At 37.7% G+C, this 19,770-nt stretch overlaps 1 protein-coding gene across 3 annotated transcripts; it reads right to left on the reverse strand.

Annotated features, from left to right (window-relative positions):
- Positions 1-2,837: 2,837 nt before the first annotated feature.
- LOC126830990 (homeobox protein PKNOX1) lies at positions 2,838-19,493 on the reverse strand. Of its 3 annotated transcripts, XR_007684075.2 has the most exons (11): positions 19,432-19,493; positions 16,345-16,427; positions 15,535-15,618; positions 13,583-13,754; positions 12,276-12,644; positions 11,669-11,792; positions 10,703-10,851; positions 10,008-10,084; positions 8,609-8,814; positions 5,984-7,708; positions 2,838-5,951 (listed from the first exon to the last, which is right to left on the reverse strand). XR_007684075.2 is itself a non-coding variant. In XM_050561602.2 (10 exons), the coding sequence occupies exons 2-10, from the start codon at positions 16,422-16,424 to the stop codon at positions 7,566-7,568; spliced, it is 1,404 nt and encodes a 467-aa protein (XP_050417559.1). In that variant the 5' UTR covers positions 16,425-16,427; positions 19,432-19,493; the 3' UTR covers positions 2,838-7,565. The 3 variants fall into 3 exon arrangements, 2 of the variants coding, with proteins under 2 accessions (XP_050417559.1, XP_050417560.1); XM_050561602.2 differs by having other exon boundaries at positions 2,838-7,708; XM_050561603.2 differs by lacking the exon at positions 19,432-19,493 and adding an exon at positions 19,041-19,320 and having other exon boundaries at positions 2,838-7,708.
- Between the last annotated feature and the right edge of the window lie 277 nt (positions 19,494-19,770).

Below are 19,770 nucleotides of genomic sequence, written 5' to 3' on the forward strand. Positions count from 1 at the left end.
TGTATATTGGTGTATCTATGAACCATGTATATTGGTATATGTACTATGTATGTCTATGTACTATGTATATTTATGTACTATGTATATTGGTATATAATTTATGTATATTGAACAAGTGTATAATAGTAGAACAGAATATGTTTTAGTTATTTTTTATATTGAACAAATATATAATTGTAGAACAATAATATCAATGAAAGGTAATTAAATATGGCCAGGTTGATATTGTTAAAGTCAGAACTGATAATAATAACTTTTAGTTTTACCTGACATACACTGTATTAATCTCTCAGGTACATAATGTCTTGTTTCATACTTTATGTTTCAAATTATAATTTAATATTTGTAATAATAATTCCTCCCCCTTCCTTCCCTTGATCCTTATTCCCTCTCCCTAGCAGTTAAGGTGCCTTGATGTGTTGCTGACATCATTCCCAAGACTTCCCCTTCCATATGATCTAGTGGGGTTGAATGGCTGAATGGTTAGCATGTGCGCTGTATCATAAGGTCTGTCATTGTGTAAACTGGCATGGTTTTGATTCCCCGGTTGTACGTGACAAGGAATAAGATTGCCTGTCCAAACTCGTGGGTTATCTCCAGGTCCTCCGGTTTCCTCCCACTCCTATAGACCCCATACTCGCAAGCGAATTATTGAAATAAAATTGAACCATATGTTAGTCCTGAAATGACCTGGTTTGTGTCTAGTGGATGTTACACCCCCCTCTCTCTCTCTCTATCTCCCTCTCTCTCTCCCTCTCTCTCTCTCTCTCTCCCTCCCTCTCATGTATAAATAGATAATAATTAGTTACTGGTATCAAACAGATCTGATGATATATATATATATATATAGTTTCAATAATTGGTATTTAATAATTGAACTGGATTTTCACCAGACTCGATCCTAACGATTATCATTATTGATTATTGTTTATTCCTGAGCATCTCTCGATGTTTTTGTTACGCGATGATGCTCAACAGACGACTGTTAAGGAAGCAGAAAGTTTTGTTATCAGACACACTTGCTTTTTAAAGTTTCTCTGAATTTTCCAGTGTAGCTTCCCCCATGTCAGTGTTACTTGAATTCAAAATAAGGGCCCTAACGTCCCCAGTATCGGAAAATAGGAATTCAAATTGAACAGGGTATCCGATTCGATGATTTGTATAAAAATAGGCAGGAACTTCCCTATCCGGGCTAAATTTCGCTCATATATTTTGGATGGGATGAAAAACCAAGGTCCTGTGTACACATTGGTGTGCACGTAAAAGATCCCTTGGCAGTTGAATTTGGTATAAGAGTAAGCCATAGCGCCATTATCCGGGCAATATTTCCATCATAGCACACTGTATGGTGTATACCTGTCTTCATTAGCCCAGTCGGTGTAAAAAAGTAGGCCGTTAAGCCCCCATTTCATATTGAAATGATTTATATGTATTTGTGGTGTCCGAATATATATTACCTTAATCTTTTATAGAAGCGTTTCAAATCAAATAATAATATTGATGTATATTTTCAATTGTATTTTTTATTTATATGTTATTTTGTTTATTGCAATATAAAATACTGTTATGTGCCTAGGAGCTGCGGTGGCTCAGTGGGTAAGGGTGCTGGCTCACTAACCAGGAGGTCCGGGGTTCGATCCTGGTGGTCAGCGACTAGTCCTTCGGATGGGACTAAAGGTCCTGTGTTCATGTTAAATACATCAGTAATATCTCCCCTAACCTCTATTTGGTTCATATAGTTTATATTCTCAGCTATAATTAAAGGAGGCAAGTCTCTAACTCAATATCATCCACATACTGCACACAGCGATCCACCTACGTCATACGAGGCGGAGCTAGCTGTAGACAGGCAGCCTAAGTTTGGGATGTATCATCCACAGTCTTCAACATTGCAAACACAAATTATTGGTCAATTAAAATCAACATTGATGGGCTTCTGATATCTAATATTGAAGACAAAATGAAAATTTTAAAATTGGAACAAGAAAGGCTTGCCAGAATGCTTTCACGTGCCATTTGTAATGAAGCGACTCAATGAACGAGGCTAACATATCCCATTGCAGAATACTACTGGTGTAGACTGGAATAACCAGACACCAAAGACTGTCATTCAATTTGGATTCTTCACCTATTTCACCGAACATAACTGATTAGAAATTACAGTAAAAACAGTAATATCTCGCCAAAACTATAGTCTATTTTCTCAACTAGTATAATTTGTTAGCAAATTGTCTCAGACAGTTTTACAATGTATTAAAAAAAAAAAATTTTAATATCTAGCTTCAATAATTATTCTTTGTGTTTTTTGTGTTTGTATGTGACAAGGGGTAAGGTCAGACCCGTCTCATTCCATGCTTTCCCCTGTCACTGACTAATACGCTGGCTTGCTAGTCTCAAGGTCCTGTGTTCAATCCCTGCATTGGCCGAGAAAGTTCATCAGGATTTTCCAGGGTGGTTTCCCCTTGTCAGTGATGCGGGACGGAGGGGCTGGCAAGGAAAGCTGTCTAGTCGTTCGGATGGGACGAAAAACCAGGGTCCTGTGTACACACTGGCATGCACATAAAAGATCCCTTGGCAGTTGGAGTTCGATATAAGAGTAGGCCATAGTGCAAAATGGTGTATGTCCGTCTTCATTAGCCCCGTAGGAGCAGAACAGTAGGATGTTAAACCCCATTTCATTTCATTTTTGCATTGTTTATTTGTGGACAGACCGGGTGACAACAATAAAGTAAAACAAGCATTACTGATATTAGCTGTTTTAATATAAATTTATAAATATCTGTGGACGGGCAGTCAACAGACAGGGGTGACAACAATAAAATACAACAAGTCGTATATTGATATTTGCTGTTTTAATATAAAAATGTAACAATAAATAACAAACAATGTAAAAACAGATTTTTTACAATATTTTTCCTCATTAAAGATAGGGACAACATAACATGGTTTTCATTTCAATTATATCTACAGGTTTCACTTGATCATGTTCATCAAAGTAACTACACCCTTAATTAAGGGCTACTCCATTTAAAATTAACTGGGGGGTTTAAAAAGTAGCTTCCAGGCTCAATTCCAGTAGCGGGGAATGCTGCAGTCCGGGCAAAAGAGAGAGAGAGAGAGTTTAACACTCGACACAAACTAGGTCATTTCGGGACTAACATATGGTTTAATTTTATTTCATTAATTCGCTTGCGTGTAGGGGTCTTTAGCAGTGGGAGGAAACCGGAGGACCCGGAGAAAACCCACGAGGTTGGACAGGCGACCCTACTCCTTGTCACGAACAACCAGGGAATCGAAACCACGCCAGTTGACTCCATGACAGACTTTATGATACAGCGCGCACACGCTAACCATTCAGCCATCCAACCCCCCAGTCCAGGCAAACTTCCCTAGCAGCACACTGCATGGCGTACTGTATGTCTACCATCATGACCCCAGTTGGTGCAGAAAAGAAGGCCGTTAATTAAACTCAATTTAACATGTGATTTCTATTTTCGTACCCCACCAAAATATGGTCACGCCCCTTGAGAAACAATGTTTAAATCTAAATGGAATACCCCTAATTATACAGGTAGGTACATGTAGGTTTTAAAATGGTTTGTGAACTACAACAAATGGTCAAATTATATTGTTAACTCACTGTTAATTCTGATGGCCATATTTGTAAATGAACTACAACAAATAGTCAAATTATATTGTTAACTCATTGTTAATTCTGATGGCCATATTGTAAATGAGATACAAATACTACAATACTCTTCCGACAGAAGTATGAAATTAGTCCTTAGTCGAACCTTGGCAGAAATGAAAAATAGCGGACCACGGCTAATTAATCCACGTTAGCCACGATCGAAATTTCCTCCACGAATTTAAGTAAATCACTGACCTCCGCGAATTAGTTAAAACACTGAGGAAATTGAATAGGACTAATTTCATACTAGTACTGTACATTGAATCAGTATAAAACCAATCATTGTTAAATATACATTATTATTTATCGCAAAAACATTTATTGCTAATTACCTGTACTAGTAACGAGCGCAGGTGTTGATCCCACTGATACTTGTACGAAAGTCAGGGTTTCTCGATTAACAGAATTAAGTGAAGAATTTACTCAACTTTCAATCACTGTTTAAGAGAAATATCTTCGATCCAGAAACACAAAACTTTTGCACATAGTGTCTTATTAATGTATTTGATACATTAAAACAACAAAAGTTTTATATGGGGCTATATTTTAGTTAACATAAAGCGAACAATTTTGAGTAAATTTGTAAGTCTGAGATTGCTTTGTGAACTGACAAAACAAGAGCTTGAATAAAATGATTTGTCACTAATTCACATTAAAAACAATAAAATTCAGCAGTTTTCTATGATTGTAAGTTATGGGAAAGTCCCATTACTACATCTCATATTGTTGTTATTTCCAATATATTTAAAGCACTCAGCAAGATATCAATGCTTCTGTTAATTTAATCTCTTTTAAGTCACTTCTTAAAACATTTTTGTTTAAGAAAGCTTTTAACTTATAATTCTTTTAAAATCTATTTGTGATATGAGATTTTATTCTGCGCTACCATGTTATGTTTTACTTCTATATATTTATTTAGTTTTCCTGTATGTATATTTATTTTTATTACATATTTTATTGAATTGTATTGTACAGCGCATCTGAACACATTTTGTGGAAGATGGCGCTCTATAAATGTTAATAATAATAATAATTAAAGCTAAAATTACTTTTGGCATGTAATTAATAATTTTAATAACCACAGTTCTAAACATTGACCAATGCTAGGTTCCCACCATATTCCTGAAGCAATTGCTCGAGAAATCCCTCTCTGGCCATTGCTGGATTAGCTTCTGATACTTGCACTTTTGAGGGAGTGTGTCTATTCTTCCCGTTCGATAAAATCTATCCCCAAACACAGCAACGTGACAGCCTTTCTTTTTATCAGGGGCCTTCCCTAAAATTTTGGACAGATTTAAGGTATCAAAAATGGTGAAAGTGTTGTTCGTCTCAAAACAATTTTGTTTACATTATATCCGTGTTGACAGTTGATAGCCTTGTTTGTCGCACAATTAGTTTTTCTGCAATATTCTGCTATGCACTGGTAAATTGGGCATAATAAAATCGTGAGTCATGACGTAACGTTATGTAAACATATTTGGTCCAATTTGGAGCTCTGGTATTGTTACGCAGTTAGCTATTGGTTGTTAATCGGACTATTGACCAGTCATAATTTAGAACAAGAATTCGCTTTCTTTACAGCAGTGAGTAATGGGATTATCTCTAATCAAACGAAACACCACGAGGAATTTTGGGTTCCCACTATTGTGTGATGTGTTACGATAGGATTATCCCTATAGAGTCCACGATCTCGTGCGTTCAGATTCATTTTGATACGATCAACACGACTGCTACGGCTGACCTCAACATATGGCAAGACCTGATAGGATCATAATAATTACTCCACGATTAAAACCACGATTTCAATCGTAGCGGGATTCATGATAGTGGGAACCTAACATTACACATTTAGGTCAGGCCATATCTTCGTGTGTGTGTATACATGTATCATGCTGTTTTCTGCTGGCAATTTAGTCACAGGTCTGTACCATGCACTATATGTATAACAGCTTGAACCAAAATAAAAAAAAATATATCTATGTTATAGGTTACCATCCGACCCGATTTTTTCTAGCCGAAATTGCTGACCCTAAACATTTTTCTGATTTCCCAGACCCTATATAACCTAGTCTTGGCGTAGTTTTCCGTGGATAATTTGGGTATTAAAAATGTTAAGAGAGAGAGAGAGAGAGAGAGAGAGATGGGGTTTAACCTCCACTCCACACAACTAGGTCAGTTCTGGACTAACATATGGTTTAATTTTATTTCAATAATTCGCTTGCGCGTAGGGGTCTTTAGAAGTGGGAGAAAACAGCAAGACCTGGAGAAAACCCACGAGTTTGGACAGGCGACCCTACTCCTTGTCACGTACAACTGAGGATTTGAAACCACGCCAGTTGACTCAATGACAGGCCCAATCTTTATGGTGCCATTTCTCTTTTTTAAAATTGGTATTATTAAAGATACATTATGTAAGATTTAGGTAAAGACCTGACCGTTCTTGCTATAATAGTTCAAAAATAGATTCGGCAAAATGAATATATTGAAATTGTGTGCATTGATTGTTTATTATCGTAACCACGGTGCTGGTTATTCAAGTCTTAGCCTCATTTCTCCATTTTTAAATTAAATCATTAAATTAATAATTTAAATAACATTTAAGGCCTAAAGTAAGACCTGCAATAAGCAAATGAAATGAAATGGGGTTTAACGTCCTACTGTTTTGCTCCGAACTGGGCTAATGAAGACGGGCATACGCCATACAGTGTGCCATGAGGGAAATTTTGCCCGGACAGCGGCACTACGGCCTACTCTTATATCGAATTCCAACTGTCAAGGGATCTTTTACGTGCACGCCAATGTGTACACGGGACCTCGGTTTTTCGTCTCATCCGAATGACTTGCAATAAGCAACTTTAGCTCTTGAATAATGTATCTTTAATACATGTCCAACAAAAAAAGTTCAGTAGTACCTAAATTCTGTTGGGTAGAAATACCTCATTATTTCCAGTCTTTCTTTGTATCAAACATACATGTCCAGTACAAAGTTCAACAATTCAATAATATAAAACCATTGCATCCAGACCTGTGGACTTTAAAACTGTTATTTTACAAGCCTGTTGATATAAAACCGTTATTTTACAAGCCTGTTGATATAAAACCGTTATTTTACAAGCCTGTTGATATAAACTGTTATTACCAGGCCTAAACCGTTATATCTAGGCCCATTGATATAAAACCGTTATTACCAGGCCTAAACCATTATATCTAGGCCCATTGATACATTATAAAACCGTTATATGTAGGCCTGTTGATATAAAACCGTTATACCATGGCCCATTGATATAAAACCGTTACTCCCAAGCCCGTTGATGTAAAACCATTATTTACAGGCCCTTTGATAATTAAACTGATACACAATAAATACTATTTGTATAAAAACACTGAGTCAGTTGTTTCTCAGAATAAATCATAAAAAAAAATGAAACAATTCTTTCTCTTACACAGGATTTTAGAAGTTGGAAGAAACTGGAGAACCAACGTTAGGTAGGCGACCTTAGTCATCATATACAAACCGTAGATAACGGGCCTTATAATGTAGAATTATAGCTCCTCATACTGCTCTTCATACTATACTTTCTGCACGCTAAAACAATCTAAACGCATCCATATAACACACCCCTTTCTAACTTTACAAATTTTTCCCTCAAACAACAATCTTTTAGTCACAGAAGTCGCTTTCCAGTACAACATGAATATTCATTTTTCTGGCGTCAATTTTCTGTCACTGCGAAAATAGTTGATATCACTAAATAACAGATTAGAAATCACCCCTCGAAGCATCACCGCAATAAAAACACTTATTACATGGGAATTCCAGTATCACTTAAAAATAACAAAAAAAAACAGTCGACCAATGCGTAATTAGCACCGATCAGCTGTCACTATTAGAATCACTGTCACAAAGTTTATTGTCCGTAGTTGTTGTTGTAAGTGGGGTTAATATAGGATTCATAATGGTAGAAGGCTGTAGGTTTTCTATCGACACAGAGGTGAGGATTTGTCCGTTAACCATCACTGTAATAAATAAAATATTATCGAATACATCACAATGGTAAACAGTAGTATCAATGTTGGTACAAAACAGACCTTATGTCAGAGATTTGAATCAAAGAATTTTTGTTTCAGGGAGGGTCAAATTTACTGATGCAAGAATTGATGTTTACTCCCAATGCATCCATCCCAATTCGTGGGTTTTCTGAGTCCTCCGTGTTTCCTCGCACATGTATGTGCATGTCCCGAAACTCTCTCTCTCTCTGGGGTCGGTTGTTCATAACCACTTGTTAACATGGAGTTAACGGATTGTTAACTTTAACAGGGAGAAAGTCTGTTGCTGGATGCGCCTTAACTTTCACATGTCGTTAACTTGCCATCATATTTAACGAATGTGCTGGGCTCTGTTATCACAGGGTTCCCGCGGCTTCGTCAAACATTTTTTCAAGGATATTCAAGGATAAATATAAGTCAAATTCAAGGATTTTCAAGGACATTTTTTAGCCTAAAGTTACAATTTTTCATCTTAAAAATAACCAAAACATTACCAACTATCGTTATAATCTCATATTTAAAAGGAATTGAAGAAATTTGAAACAAAATTAAGGATTTCAACTGAAATTCAAGGATATTTTCCTATTTCCGCGAATTTCAAGTTTTTTTAAGACCTTGAAAATGAAATTTTAAATTTAAGGATATTCAAGGATTTTCAAGGACCACGGGAACCCTGTATCAGTGTGAATCAAAGTATACCCTTAGCAGTAAGTCCTTTAGAATACCAGTGTAGTTTTCTATAGAACATTCTAGGGAGGAGAGGGGAGATGGGGTGCTATCCTATTTTCTATAGAGTATAACTAAGTTTTGAACAACTGGCCCCTGAAAAATATGGCTACCCCATCCCGATAAAGAAAGATAAATACTAACTGGTATTATTAGAATTATCATCGACTTCATCTTTGACTGGATCCCCCAATGTTGTTGAAGGTATCTGGGGTTGAATATTTGCGATACTTTCAGGCCAGAAACGTTGTTTTGGTTGACTAGGTGTTTGTTTCTTCTTAGCTTTCGCTTGTTCTGGATTTCCAGCATCCATCATCGGTTGTAAAATTCTTCTTCTAGCATTTATAAACCTAGAAAATAGAATAAAATAGGTTGCCAGACAATGAAACATTTATAAACTAAGTCCTTCATGTTTATAAAATTGTGCGGGAGCCATAAAAAGCTCCTGATACCTTGAATATATGCAGTTTAAAATTAAACAAAAACTGAAAGTAGTTTATTAATCTCAATATTCAGGAGAGCGATTTAGCTAATTCGCAGGAGTCTTTAATGACTCCTTTGAAGGAAAGCCGACGTGCGTCGAGAGGAACAGGAGCAAAAGCTCCCCTTAAACATGAAGGACTGAAACTTAGAAAATAAAATGAAACGGGTGACATTCATTAATTACTAGCATATTTATAAAGAGAGGTGGGGGGTGGGGGGGGGGGTAACGTCCACTCAACACGAACTCGTTCATTTCGGGACTAACACATGGTTCAAATTTATTTCAATAACTCGCTAGCGGTTGGACAGACGACCCTTCTCCTTGTCACGTACAAGTGGGGAATCGAAACCATGCCACTTGACTCAATGACAGACCTTCAGCCATCCACCCCTTCCCCCATATTTATAAAGCATTGAGCAATCGAACTGAACAGAAATGCTTGTTATCAAATTTAGTCAAGGTATTTATGTATTTATACTCTACACCACATTTCATCACTCTCACTCAATTGGTATTAAAGCTATCTTCTCATAAAGCATTGACAACTCAAATTGCTTATCTCTGCTTAGCCAAAGCAGAAAATGCTAATCATCAAACCCAGTCGAGGCAGTCACCTTATGAACAACTACTGTACGCCAAGTTCGAACAACAGAGTAACTATTCGTATTTTGCAGTGGACATGTAAAATGTCAACCGATTGGACACCAGTCATTTCATCACAATCTCACTGTCAATTTGTACATGGGTGGACCTCATTTTTGTCCCATTCGAACAATAACATGGTTGGACAGGTGACTCTACTTCTTTTCACGTACAAGCAGGGAATTGAAACCACACCAGTTGACTCAATGACAGACCTTATGATTAATGATACAATCCACAAACTAGAGATGAGACTGTTATCTAACTGATATAAGCAGGGTATCGTAACCACGCCAGTTGACTCAATGACCAACCTAATGATCCAACCTGTCATCTAATTGATATAAACAGACCTAATGATCCAACCCACAAACTAGAGATGAGACTCATCTAATTGATATAAGTTAAAATCCATACCAGTTATTAACTTGTAACAGTGTTAAATTTGTCTGTGCTGCTATTTGTTTCTTCTCATCTTCTGTTGGATATGGATGCTGAAAAACAAAAATATATTTAAATATGAGAACTAGGTCAAAATATTCACCTAATGAACAATTAAACCAAGTTTAAAAATTCTAGTGGGACAGATGGATGAATCCCTTCATGCTGGCAGGTTGGGGACTTTCAGCTAACTTTATAATGATATCATTCGACGTATAACTAAAGATCGTGTTCCGAAAGTTGTTCTTTATTTTATGATACAACACGCATGCGCTAACTATTCGGTCATCCATACTCAGTAAAACGCTGGCTCAGTAACCTGGAGGTCCCGTGTTTGATCCGAGAAAGTACATAAGGATATTTCAGGGAGATTCCCCCTTGTCAGTGGTACAGGACGAAGGGTCTAGCAAGGGACTACGTATAGTCATTTGGATGGAACGAAAAAAACGAGGTCCCATGTACACATTGCTATGCATGTAAAAGATCCCTTGGCAATTGAAATTCGATATAAGAGTAGGCTGTAGTGCTGTTGTCTGGGCAAAATATCCCTTATAGCACACTGTATCGCGTATGCCCGGCTCCATTAGGCTTACGCCCACCTTCATTAGCCCAGTTGGAGCAGTAGGACGTCAAACCCCATTTCATTTTATGAAAGTCATCTTGAAACTTACCACTATATGTTGAAAGAGCCAGGATTTCATGACTTGCGTCGCTTGTTTTGGTAAAACTCCTCGTTTATTTTTATGTTTTCCACCGATGTCGTCGTCCAGTAAATGTGAGAAATTAGCAGGCGTTGGTGTCTGTGATGCTGATACAGGAACTATAAATAGAAAACAAATTAATGGAAGTTACAACTCAGATTGCTACTTTATTAACAAAACAAAATAGCTAATTATCACACCCACTAGATTATATAATTATTTTAAAAGACAAGATAGAAGTGGTTAAACACGTTCCAAATATAATTTTAAGACCGAGATCATTGCTACGATTTCAAGTGACGAAAGCAAAAGGAAAACACAAGTTATCCTTCTATATAACTGACTGAAGTCAGTGAAGTGACAAGTGATAACAGATGCACGGGAGAATTTTTGCTCACTAACAATGCATTCAAATTCAAAGACCTAAAGTTGTTTCCAACTGCAAAGGAATCATTTACGTGAGGCAATGTATACACAGGACCTCAGTTTTTCATCCCATCCGAACCACTTGACAGGCCCTCCATCCTGCACCACTGACAAGGAGAAACCACATTGGTAAATCCCAATGAATTTTCTCTGCTTATGCAGGTATCGAACACGTGAACTCCAGGCTAGCAAACCAGCGTCTTACCCACTTAGTCACCGATGGCTCCCTTTTTGAGAGAGAATGGTTGTGTACATATCTGTTGAAACTGTTGGGTACTAACACAAGTTGTTATTAGAGAGGCTGCTGGGAAGTACAAGGGACAGATAACTCTGTTTGAAAAGAAGAGTTATGTAAACATTTGTTGAACTAGTTGGGTATTAACACATGCTGTTATTAGAGAGGCTGTAGGGAAGTACAAGGGACCGATAACTCTGTTTGAAAGAATAAGGGACAGATAACTCTGTTTGAAAGAATAAGGGACAGATAACTCTGTAAAAATGGTTATATACCTGTTTGTTGTACTTGTTGCTGTGTTATAACTGTTGGAGAACCCATCACACCTAACTGTGATACTGCTGTAGAACCCTGTAGAACCTGACCAGGTATCTGAGGTGTCATGGCTGATGTCTGGATCTACAGTAATAAAATGTTTTCATCAATTGTCATCTGGAACTAAAATCTGTTTTTCATTGATAGTCTCTGGCTTTAAATCCCTTGCCAACTACAATATCATGAAAATTGAACCCCCAAAAAGAGAGAGAGAAATGGGGTTTAAGGTCCACTCGACACAAACCAGGTCATTTTGGGAATAACATATGGTTCAATTTTTTTTCAATAATTCACTTGCACGTAGGGGTCTTTAGCAGTGGGAGGAAACCGGAGGAGCTGGAGAAAACCTACGAGGTTGGACAGACGACCCTACTCTTTGTCACGTATAACCGGAGAATCGAACCCACGCCAGATGCGTTAACCATTCGGCCATTCCCCCCCTCACCCCCCCCCCCCCCCCCCCGGCCTGTTGGAGTCAGAATTCAGTGAGCCATCTTTAGATGCTACAGTAGATAACATCAACTTGTACAAGATTGTGCCCATGGCAACCAAATCTTTAACACGTACCTGTATTGGTTGTGCTACAATTCCTTGTGGTGTTTGTACCATCTGGTATACAGTATTACCCGATACAATCTGACCTTGACTTATTGTTGCCATGGAGAGTGCAGACTGGGGTAAACTCGGCTGTAACACCATGTTACCATTGACGACCTGAGCTGTCATCTGTTGACCTTGAACTTGACCTTGTGGTTGTAAGGGAGGTGACAATGGACAGTCGTCGTCAGAGTCGTACAGGTCAACTTTAAGAAGCTGTTCACTCTGTAGTTTTCCCTTCAGACATGATATATACCGTGAACAGAAATCTTTACACAGATCCGTGACTTTCTCCATTTCTAACAGATGAATCCGTAAAACTTGAATAGATTTTACCATCTGAAAACACACAACACATGTAATAAATAAAACTTAAACAACTAACTCATTTTTTTAGCGTTTTACACAATCTGATTAAAATACAGATCTATATTTTGTTTAGTTTTTTATACTTTCGATGGCCAACACTACATGAAATGAAATGAAATGGGTTTTAACGTCCTACTGTTCTGCTCCTATACTTTGCTAATGAAGATGGGCATACGCCATACAGTGTGCTATGAGGGAAATTTTGCCCGGGCAGCGGCACTATCGCCTACTCTTATATCGAATTCCAACTGCCAAGGTATCTTTTACGTGCATTCCAATGTTTACACGGGGCCTCTGTTTTTCGTCTCATCCGAAGGACTAGACAGCTGTCTTTGTCAGGCCCTCCGTCCTGCATCACTGTCAAGGGGAAACCACGTCGGAAAATCGGGATGAACTTTCTCGGCCAATGCAGGGATCGAACACCCGACCTCCAGGCTAGCGAGCCAGCGTCTTAACCACCTAGCAACCGTGGCTCCCAACACTACATGAAGATCAACTACATAAATGTTTTTTGTAAAACAACACTGATATGAGAAAAGTGTCATGGTCATGTGCTTTATACTTTATTATCAGATGGTGGGATGGGATGGGCATTCAGACTGTGAAAGAATGATATAGACATATGTGATATCACAATTAATGCTTTGCATCAATAAAATTGAATCACAATCTGATCCTATTAATTCAAAATTGAGGTCAAATGGGGTGTTGGATTTCTCTCTTTAAAAAGCTCAGAGTGTGTGCCTACGTAATTTGGACATGATGATGGCTTCACGTATTGTCAATTATCAAATTTCTTTAACAGGAACCTGGTAAACTCCCTCCTGCAAAATTCCTGGATCTGCCCCTGTATGGGTAATTGACCTTCTATACTTAATATATATATAAAATAAATCAAATTATTATACCAGATTATCCAGTTCTGTGTCATCACTAAACACGGTTTTATTTTCTTTCTTTTGATGCTGTAAAAAAGCTTGGATGTCATTGTCAAAACTCTCACTAGAAGGTACATCAGAGGACTGGGTAGCCTGCTCACATTTATCAAACAGTAAGGCCATCAGTGGAAACAGTGGATGTCTGAAGATCAAATGATAAATGTTAATATTACAATTGTAATCAGCCTCAGAGTAAGACTGGTACATGTAATTACCTCCCTTTATATTCCAGGTAACTAGGGGGTGCTCGATTATCACGCTGGAACGTCCCGAATTGACAGAATAACTATCAAGTGATATGAAATTCAGCCATGTCACAGTTCTGCCAGTCCCGACAGCTGGGGTGGCGTGAGTAGAAACGTGACGTATTTTAAGTCACAAATATGTTTCAGTTGTCATGATTGGTTGAGATATTTTTTAAGCAGTCGGCACATGCGTTGTACTCCGCATTTCTCCTTTTGACTTGATTGACACTATTTTTGGAATTGAGAGAATATCCCCAACAATAATATCAATTCTTTTAAAGAACAATTGTCAGTCATTATCACATATGTGATAGAACTGGTTAAACATGTTCCAAATATAATTTCAACACAGTCTTCCAAGGAATTATTAGTGAGCCGAAATTTGCCTGTGTATCGGTTATCACTCATCATTTCAGCCAGTTATATAGAAGGATAACTCATGTTTTCTTTTGCTTTCGTCATTTCCGTTTCTTGAAAACTTCATAATGTATCTATCATAGCAATGATCTCTGTGGTAAAATTATATTTGGAACGTGTTTAACACCAACCAGTTTTATCACATATTGTCCTTTAACTTAATGACAATTGACAATTTCAGATTGCCTATTTACATGTATAGCAATTTTTTACTTCTTGTTGACTTTTTGGTGTAGAATCGACATATTATGTCAGGTTTTTCGGTGAATATCAATGATTTTGAGGTAAAAAGAAAATGATGTCACAGCCTATTGATTCCTTTGACCTAGCCGCGAAAAGGTGTGGACTGAACATTGAGATTATAGGATGATAATTACCAGTCTGAGTCCTACTGACAGAGTTATCTGCCCTTTAGATCTCATTCAAAGGACTGGAGGAATACATGAACATGTACTGCAGCTTAATATGTAGCCATAGCGACATATGGTTTACTATGATTTTTATGTGTTATTAAAGTTATGAAAAGTCTTGTGCATCAGGTAGAATATGCATACCCCCATTGCTACTTCCCCTGGTTTGTCTCTTTGTGGGGGTGGGGTTGGTGGTTTGGATGGCCAAATGGTTAGAGCGTGCGCACTGTATCATAAGGTCTGTCATTGAGTCAACCGACGTGGTTTTGATTCCCCGGTTGTACATGACATGGAGTAGAGTTGCCTGTCCAACCTCGTGGGTTTTCTCCTGGTTTGCCAGTTTTTTCCCACTGTTAAAGTTAAAGACCCCTATGTGCAAGCGAATTATTGAGATAAAATTGAACTATATGTTAGTCCCGAAATGACCTAGTTTGTGGCGAGTGGAAATTAAACTCTCTCTTCCCTTTCCCCCTCTCTCTCAAATTTGAAATTAATTTTGCACTTTAGGATTGAGTATATAATCTTATTTAATCAAAACAAATAGCAAATACGTGTACACACCAATTACATTTCTAGCTAACGAATATACAATATGACGTGATATTGACATTATTTTTCAAAATAAAGGCAAGATTAATCTACAGGTACAGGTAGATGCACCCCCTGAGAGAGTAGTAAAAGGTGGCATGCTATATACATGTACATGTAAAGACAGATCCATCCCTGAGAAATTAGAAAAGGGTAACAAAAAACCCACAAAAAAACCCCAGATTGCATCAGGTCACAGGTCATGAAATCACAGCTGTTTGAAGGTCCGAGACATGTAAAAGTTTATAGAATAAATAATTACCTGTATATACTTTGTTTATAAGTCTCTATGTGAGCCAATTCTTCTTCACTATGTTCACTTGTCATATTTCCACTTATTGGTTCCCTAAAAACAACAAAATTACAAATAAAATTATAAATAAAATTATAAATAAAATGGGGTTTGTATTGTACATGTACCAACCGGAAATGAGAGAGAGACAGAGAGAAATGGAGTTTAACGTCCACTCGACACAGACTAGGTCATTTCGGGACTAACATATGGTTTATATTTATTTCAATAATTCGCGTAGGGGTCTTTAGCAGTGGGAGGAAACCAGAGGACCCAGAGAAAACCCACGAGGTTGGACAGGCAACCCTACTCCTTGTCACGTACAACCGGGGATTCGAAACCATGCCAGTTGACTTAATGACAGGCCTTATGATACAACCCCCCCAACCGGAAATGAAATGGGTTTTAATGTCCTACTTTTCTGCACCAACTGGGCTAATGAAGACAGAGATACGTCATGGGGGACATTTTACCTGGACAGCGGTGCTACAGCCTACTCTTGTATCGAATTCCAGCGTTCAAGGGATCTGTTATGTGTATCCCAATGTCTACACAGGACCTCTATCCTGCTCCACTAACAACTGGACTATATGCCATTTCAAGACTAATTATTTCAATAATTCGTTTGTGTGTAGGGGTCTTTAGCAGTGGGAAGAAACCGGTGGACCCGGAGAAAACCCATGAGGTTGGATATCCATATCATAATAAACACATAAATATAATATGGAGGTTCTCTCAACGTTATCAAGCAAGTCTTATTATTGTAATTAGTTAACGAACCTGTCATCATTATTAGCTGTCACATGACCAAGTTGAGCTTCCTGATAGGATGGTAGTTGACCTTGAGATATTACGGACATGACCTTTAAAAGAGAATAACAAAAATCAAGTTAATACTGCGATATCACCCTAGCTGGAAGAGGACGTTTACCCCCTGATGCCCTCTGCTAAAATAATGAAGTTACTGTGATATCACAATAATCACCCTAGCTGGAAGAGGACGTTTACCCTCTGATGCCCTCTGCTAAAATATTAAAATTTACTGCGATATCACCTTAGCTGGAAGAGGCCGTTTACCCTTTGATACCCTCGCTAAAATAATAGGGTTACTGTGATATCATCCTACATGTAGCTGGAAGCGGACTTTAATCCTCCAGTGCCCTCCTCTAAAATTCAAGAAAAAATATTTATATGCCCCCCCTTGGGGCTCAAAGTGCCGCCGAGTAATATCGGGCTGTGTGCAACATGCTAGAGGCGGTTTGTAGCATATATGACTCAAGGTATATGTTTGACACTGGTGAAGCATTATGATTATGAATGTTGAAAACCGCATTGAAACAGTGAGGGGGCTTAAAATCTCAAGGGGGCACACATGCTGCAAAAAGCGTCATTGTGTCCCTCTCACTTAGCCCCTGATGCCATACTGAAATTTTAGTTAAATTACTCTATTTTAATGAGAATGGTACTTGACAATCTAGATTAAGTCTTGATCATCCATTTTCAAATTAAATTAGTACATTTGTAAATGGCAATTGTCTTAGAATCTACTTAAAATCAGAGCCATTGGATGGCCCAGAGAGGTGATTATGGGTTTGCCATGTTAATAAATGTCTAAATAATAATTTATACAACATTTGAAGCCAGACAAAAGACCTGCAATTAGGCAGATTTAGCTCTTGCATAATGCATCTTTAACATTTAATTAAACATGCATTATGCAAGAGCTAAATCTGTCTATTGCAGGTCTTTCTTTAGGTCTGAAATGTTATCTAAATTATTAATTAGACATTAATTAACTTATCCAGACCATAATCAACTCTAGATGGCAGCGCTAGCCTGCGATCTTAAGTGGATTGTGAGCCGATTTACAGCATAACTTTCCTTCTCGATTAAACGATTAAATGGATAATCGAGACTATGCTGTTTATCGTACTGACTTTAGTAATGATGACCGAGGCTAGGCCGAAATTTCATTCGCTTAGATTTCGGTTCATAGTGGATCAATTTGAATGAAATTTTCAGCAAATTGCCTTTACGTTATCTAGTTTTTAACTATTATAGTGAGAATTGCCAACTCGTTATCGAATCTCCCATAATGTATCAACGGTCGATTCAGTCGGATTAAAAACAGAACCATCAAACAGCTTTAGAGAAGATTTTAGGTGGTGCTGCTGCTGCCTTGCTGAAGAGAATTACAAATATTGCCAAATTTTCAATTCAACATATCCATCAGTTGATTCTGAATTTTGGCAATTTTTAATTCATCATCATGTAAATACTGAATGGAGACCATTTTTGGAACAGAGAGAGAAGAATGTGGTTTAACGTCCACTCGACACAAACTAGGTCATTTCGGCACTAACATATGGTTTAATTTTATTTCAATAATTCGCTTGCGCGTAGAGGTCTTCAGCAGAGGGAGGAAACCGGAGAACCCGGAGAAAACCCATGAGGCTGGACAGGTGACCCTACTCCTTGTCACGTACAACCGGGGATTCGAAACCACGCCAGTTGACTCAATGACAGGCCTTGTGATACAGCACGCACATGCTAACCATTCGGCCATCCAACCCCCCCCCCTATTTTTGAAACAATATTCATTTTACAGATTTAACTTTCACAGACATTAACCCTTTGGACACCGAGCGACACCCTGAACTACATTTGGCCTATATATACTCAAAATTTTTAAAGGCTGAAAAATGTTCTTTAGCTAATGAAATCTTAACATTTGACATTTTTGTTCTCAAGAAAAAATGCCAGTCTTCATTAGCCCAGCATAGGAGCAGAACAGTAGGACGTTAAACCCCATTTCCTGTGGTGCGCAGTAATTTTTGGCTAATCTGATAGCCTGATTCCAATTCCAATCTAACCTTTTGCATTTGATATAATGCTATTTAATATTTAATTATATATTAGCTGATGGCCTGATTCCAATTTCACTTGCACCAGGTTTTTTTTTTTTAATTTGTTCAATTTTTTATTAAATGTTGAACTATTTAGCACAACAAAAATTTATAAAAACTTTGAAGAGGTCAGTGGTAAATATTTTGGATGCATTGGTTGGATTGAAAACATGTTCTTTATTTCTGTTTTAAATTTTTACTACCTTACTACTTAGTTAAAATCACAAACAGGTTCGAATTTAAATTGATAATTTTAGTTAATCTTTTCGTTTTTCCTCGGCTAAAATATATTCAACGACTTATACTTATAAACGTGCAAGATTTGGAACACCCGGATTTATACAATGTTGTACACTGTCACGTGTAATAATAATATTTCTCAGTAATACCATCACATTCACAACCGTTACGTGCATAATGCAAGGCGAGAAACAATGTACCGTTATAGATTAACCGCTGTTTGCCGATCCAATGAATATATACTGCAACATTATTGCACGAGCGGCCTGGCCTACACGACTGGCTTGAAACGAATTCAGAATTGTGTAGAGCTAAAAAGTAAAACCCCACCTCAACCCATCATTCTCGTGTCGATCAGTTCCGTCTAAACGTCAGATATGACAATCTCGCATCAATCAATCGCTTTTGTCGTGTGTCAAAAGACGACATAATTTTACAAGGCGGGTCTAGCCAGCGAGCGAGCCTTCGCTCAAGCGACTCAGCTGAAAGATTTTAATTTTTAAATGTGTTGTCGACGTTTATTGTGCAGAGCACGGACAGACTTCATTGTAAACAACCCCAGCAGCAGTGCGTGTTATTTATCGACACGGTTCTAGAAGTATCAACGACTGCATTAATTAATTATTGATAACTAGTAACTAGAAGTCACTAGACTTGACTTGATTGGTTCTAACAAACTAATTTCACAGATTCGTTGAGTTCATGCTTATTGGCAGCTTACCTTAAAACAAGACAGTGTCACTCTTCGTCAAAATGGCGGGCGTCAATTACTCGATACTGCCCACCTAGTCACGTGCTAAATGACGTCACGGGCACCTTGCAGTCTCAGACAAGAGGTCGGAGGGCAATGTTTATCAGCGAAATAAAAGTATAATAATTCGGATTTTGATAAATATTTGTGTCTCTTCTGCTGGGATAATAAATACTCTTTATATTTCTCAAATCTCATTTGCAAAAATAATCGAGTTTATGGATAAATCTAATAAAACTGTTAGCTTCCTGTACGCTATAGCCTCGATTGATCCAGTAGACATTGATCAAACAGAAGTAAGTCACGGTC

This window comes from Patella vulgata, chromosome 8 (genome assembly GCF_932274485.2).
Source record: "Patella vulgata chromosome 8, xgPatVulg1.2, whole genome shotgun sequence".
NCBI classification, from domain to species: Eukaryota; Metazoa; Mollusca; class Gastropoda; family Patellidae; genus Patella; species Patella vulgata.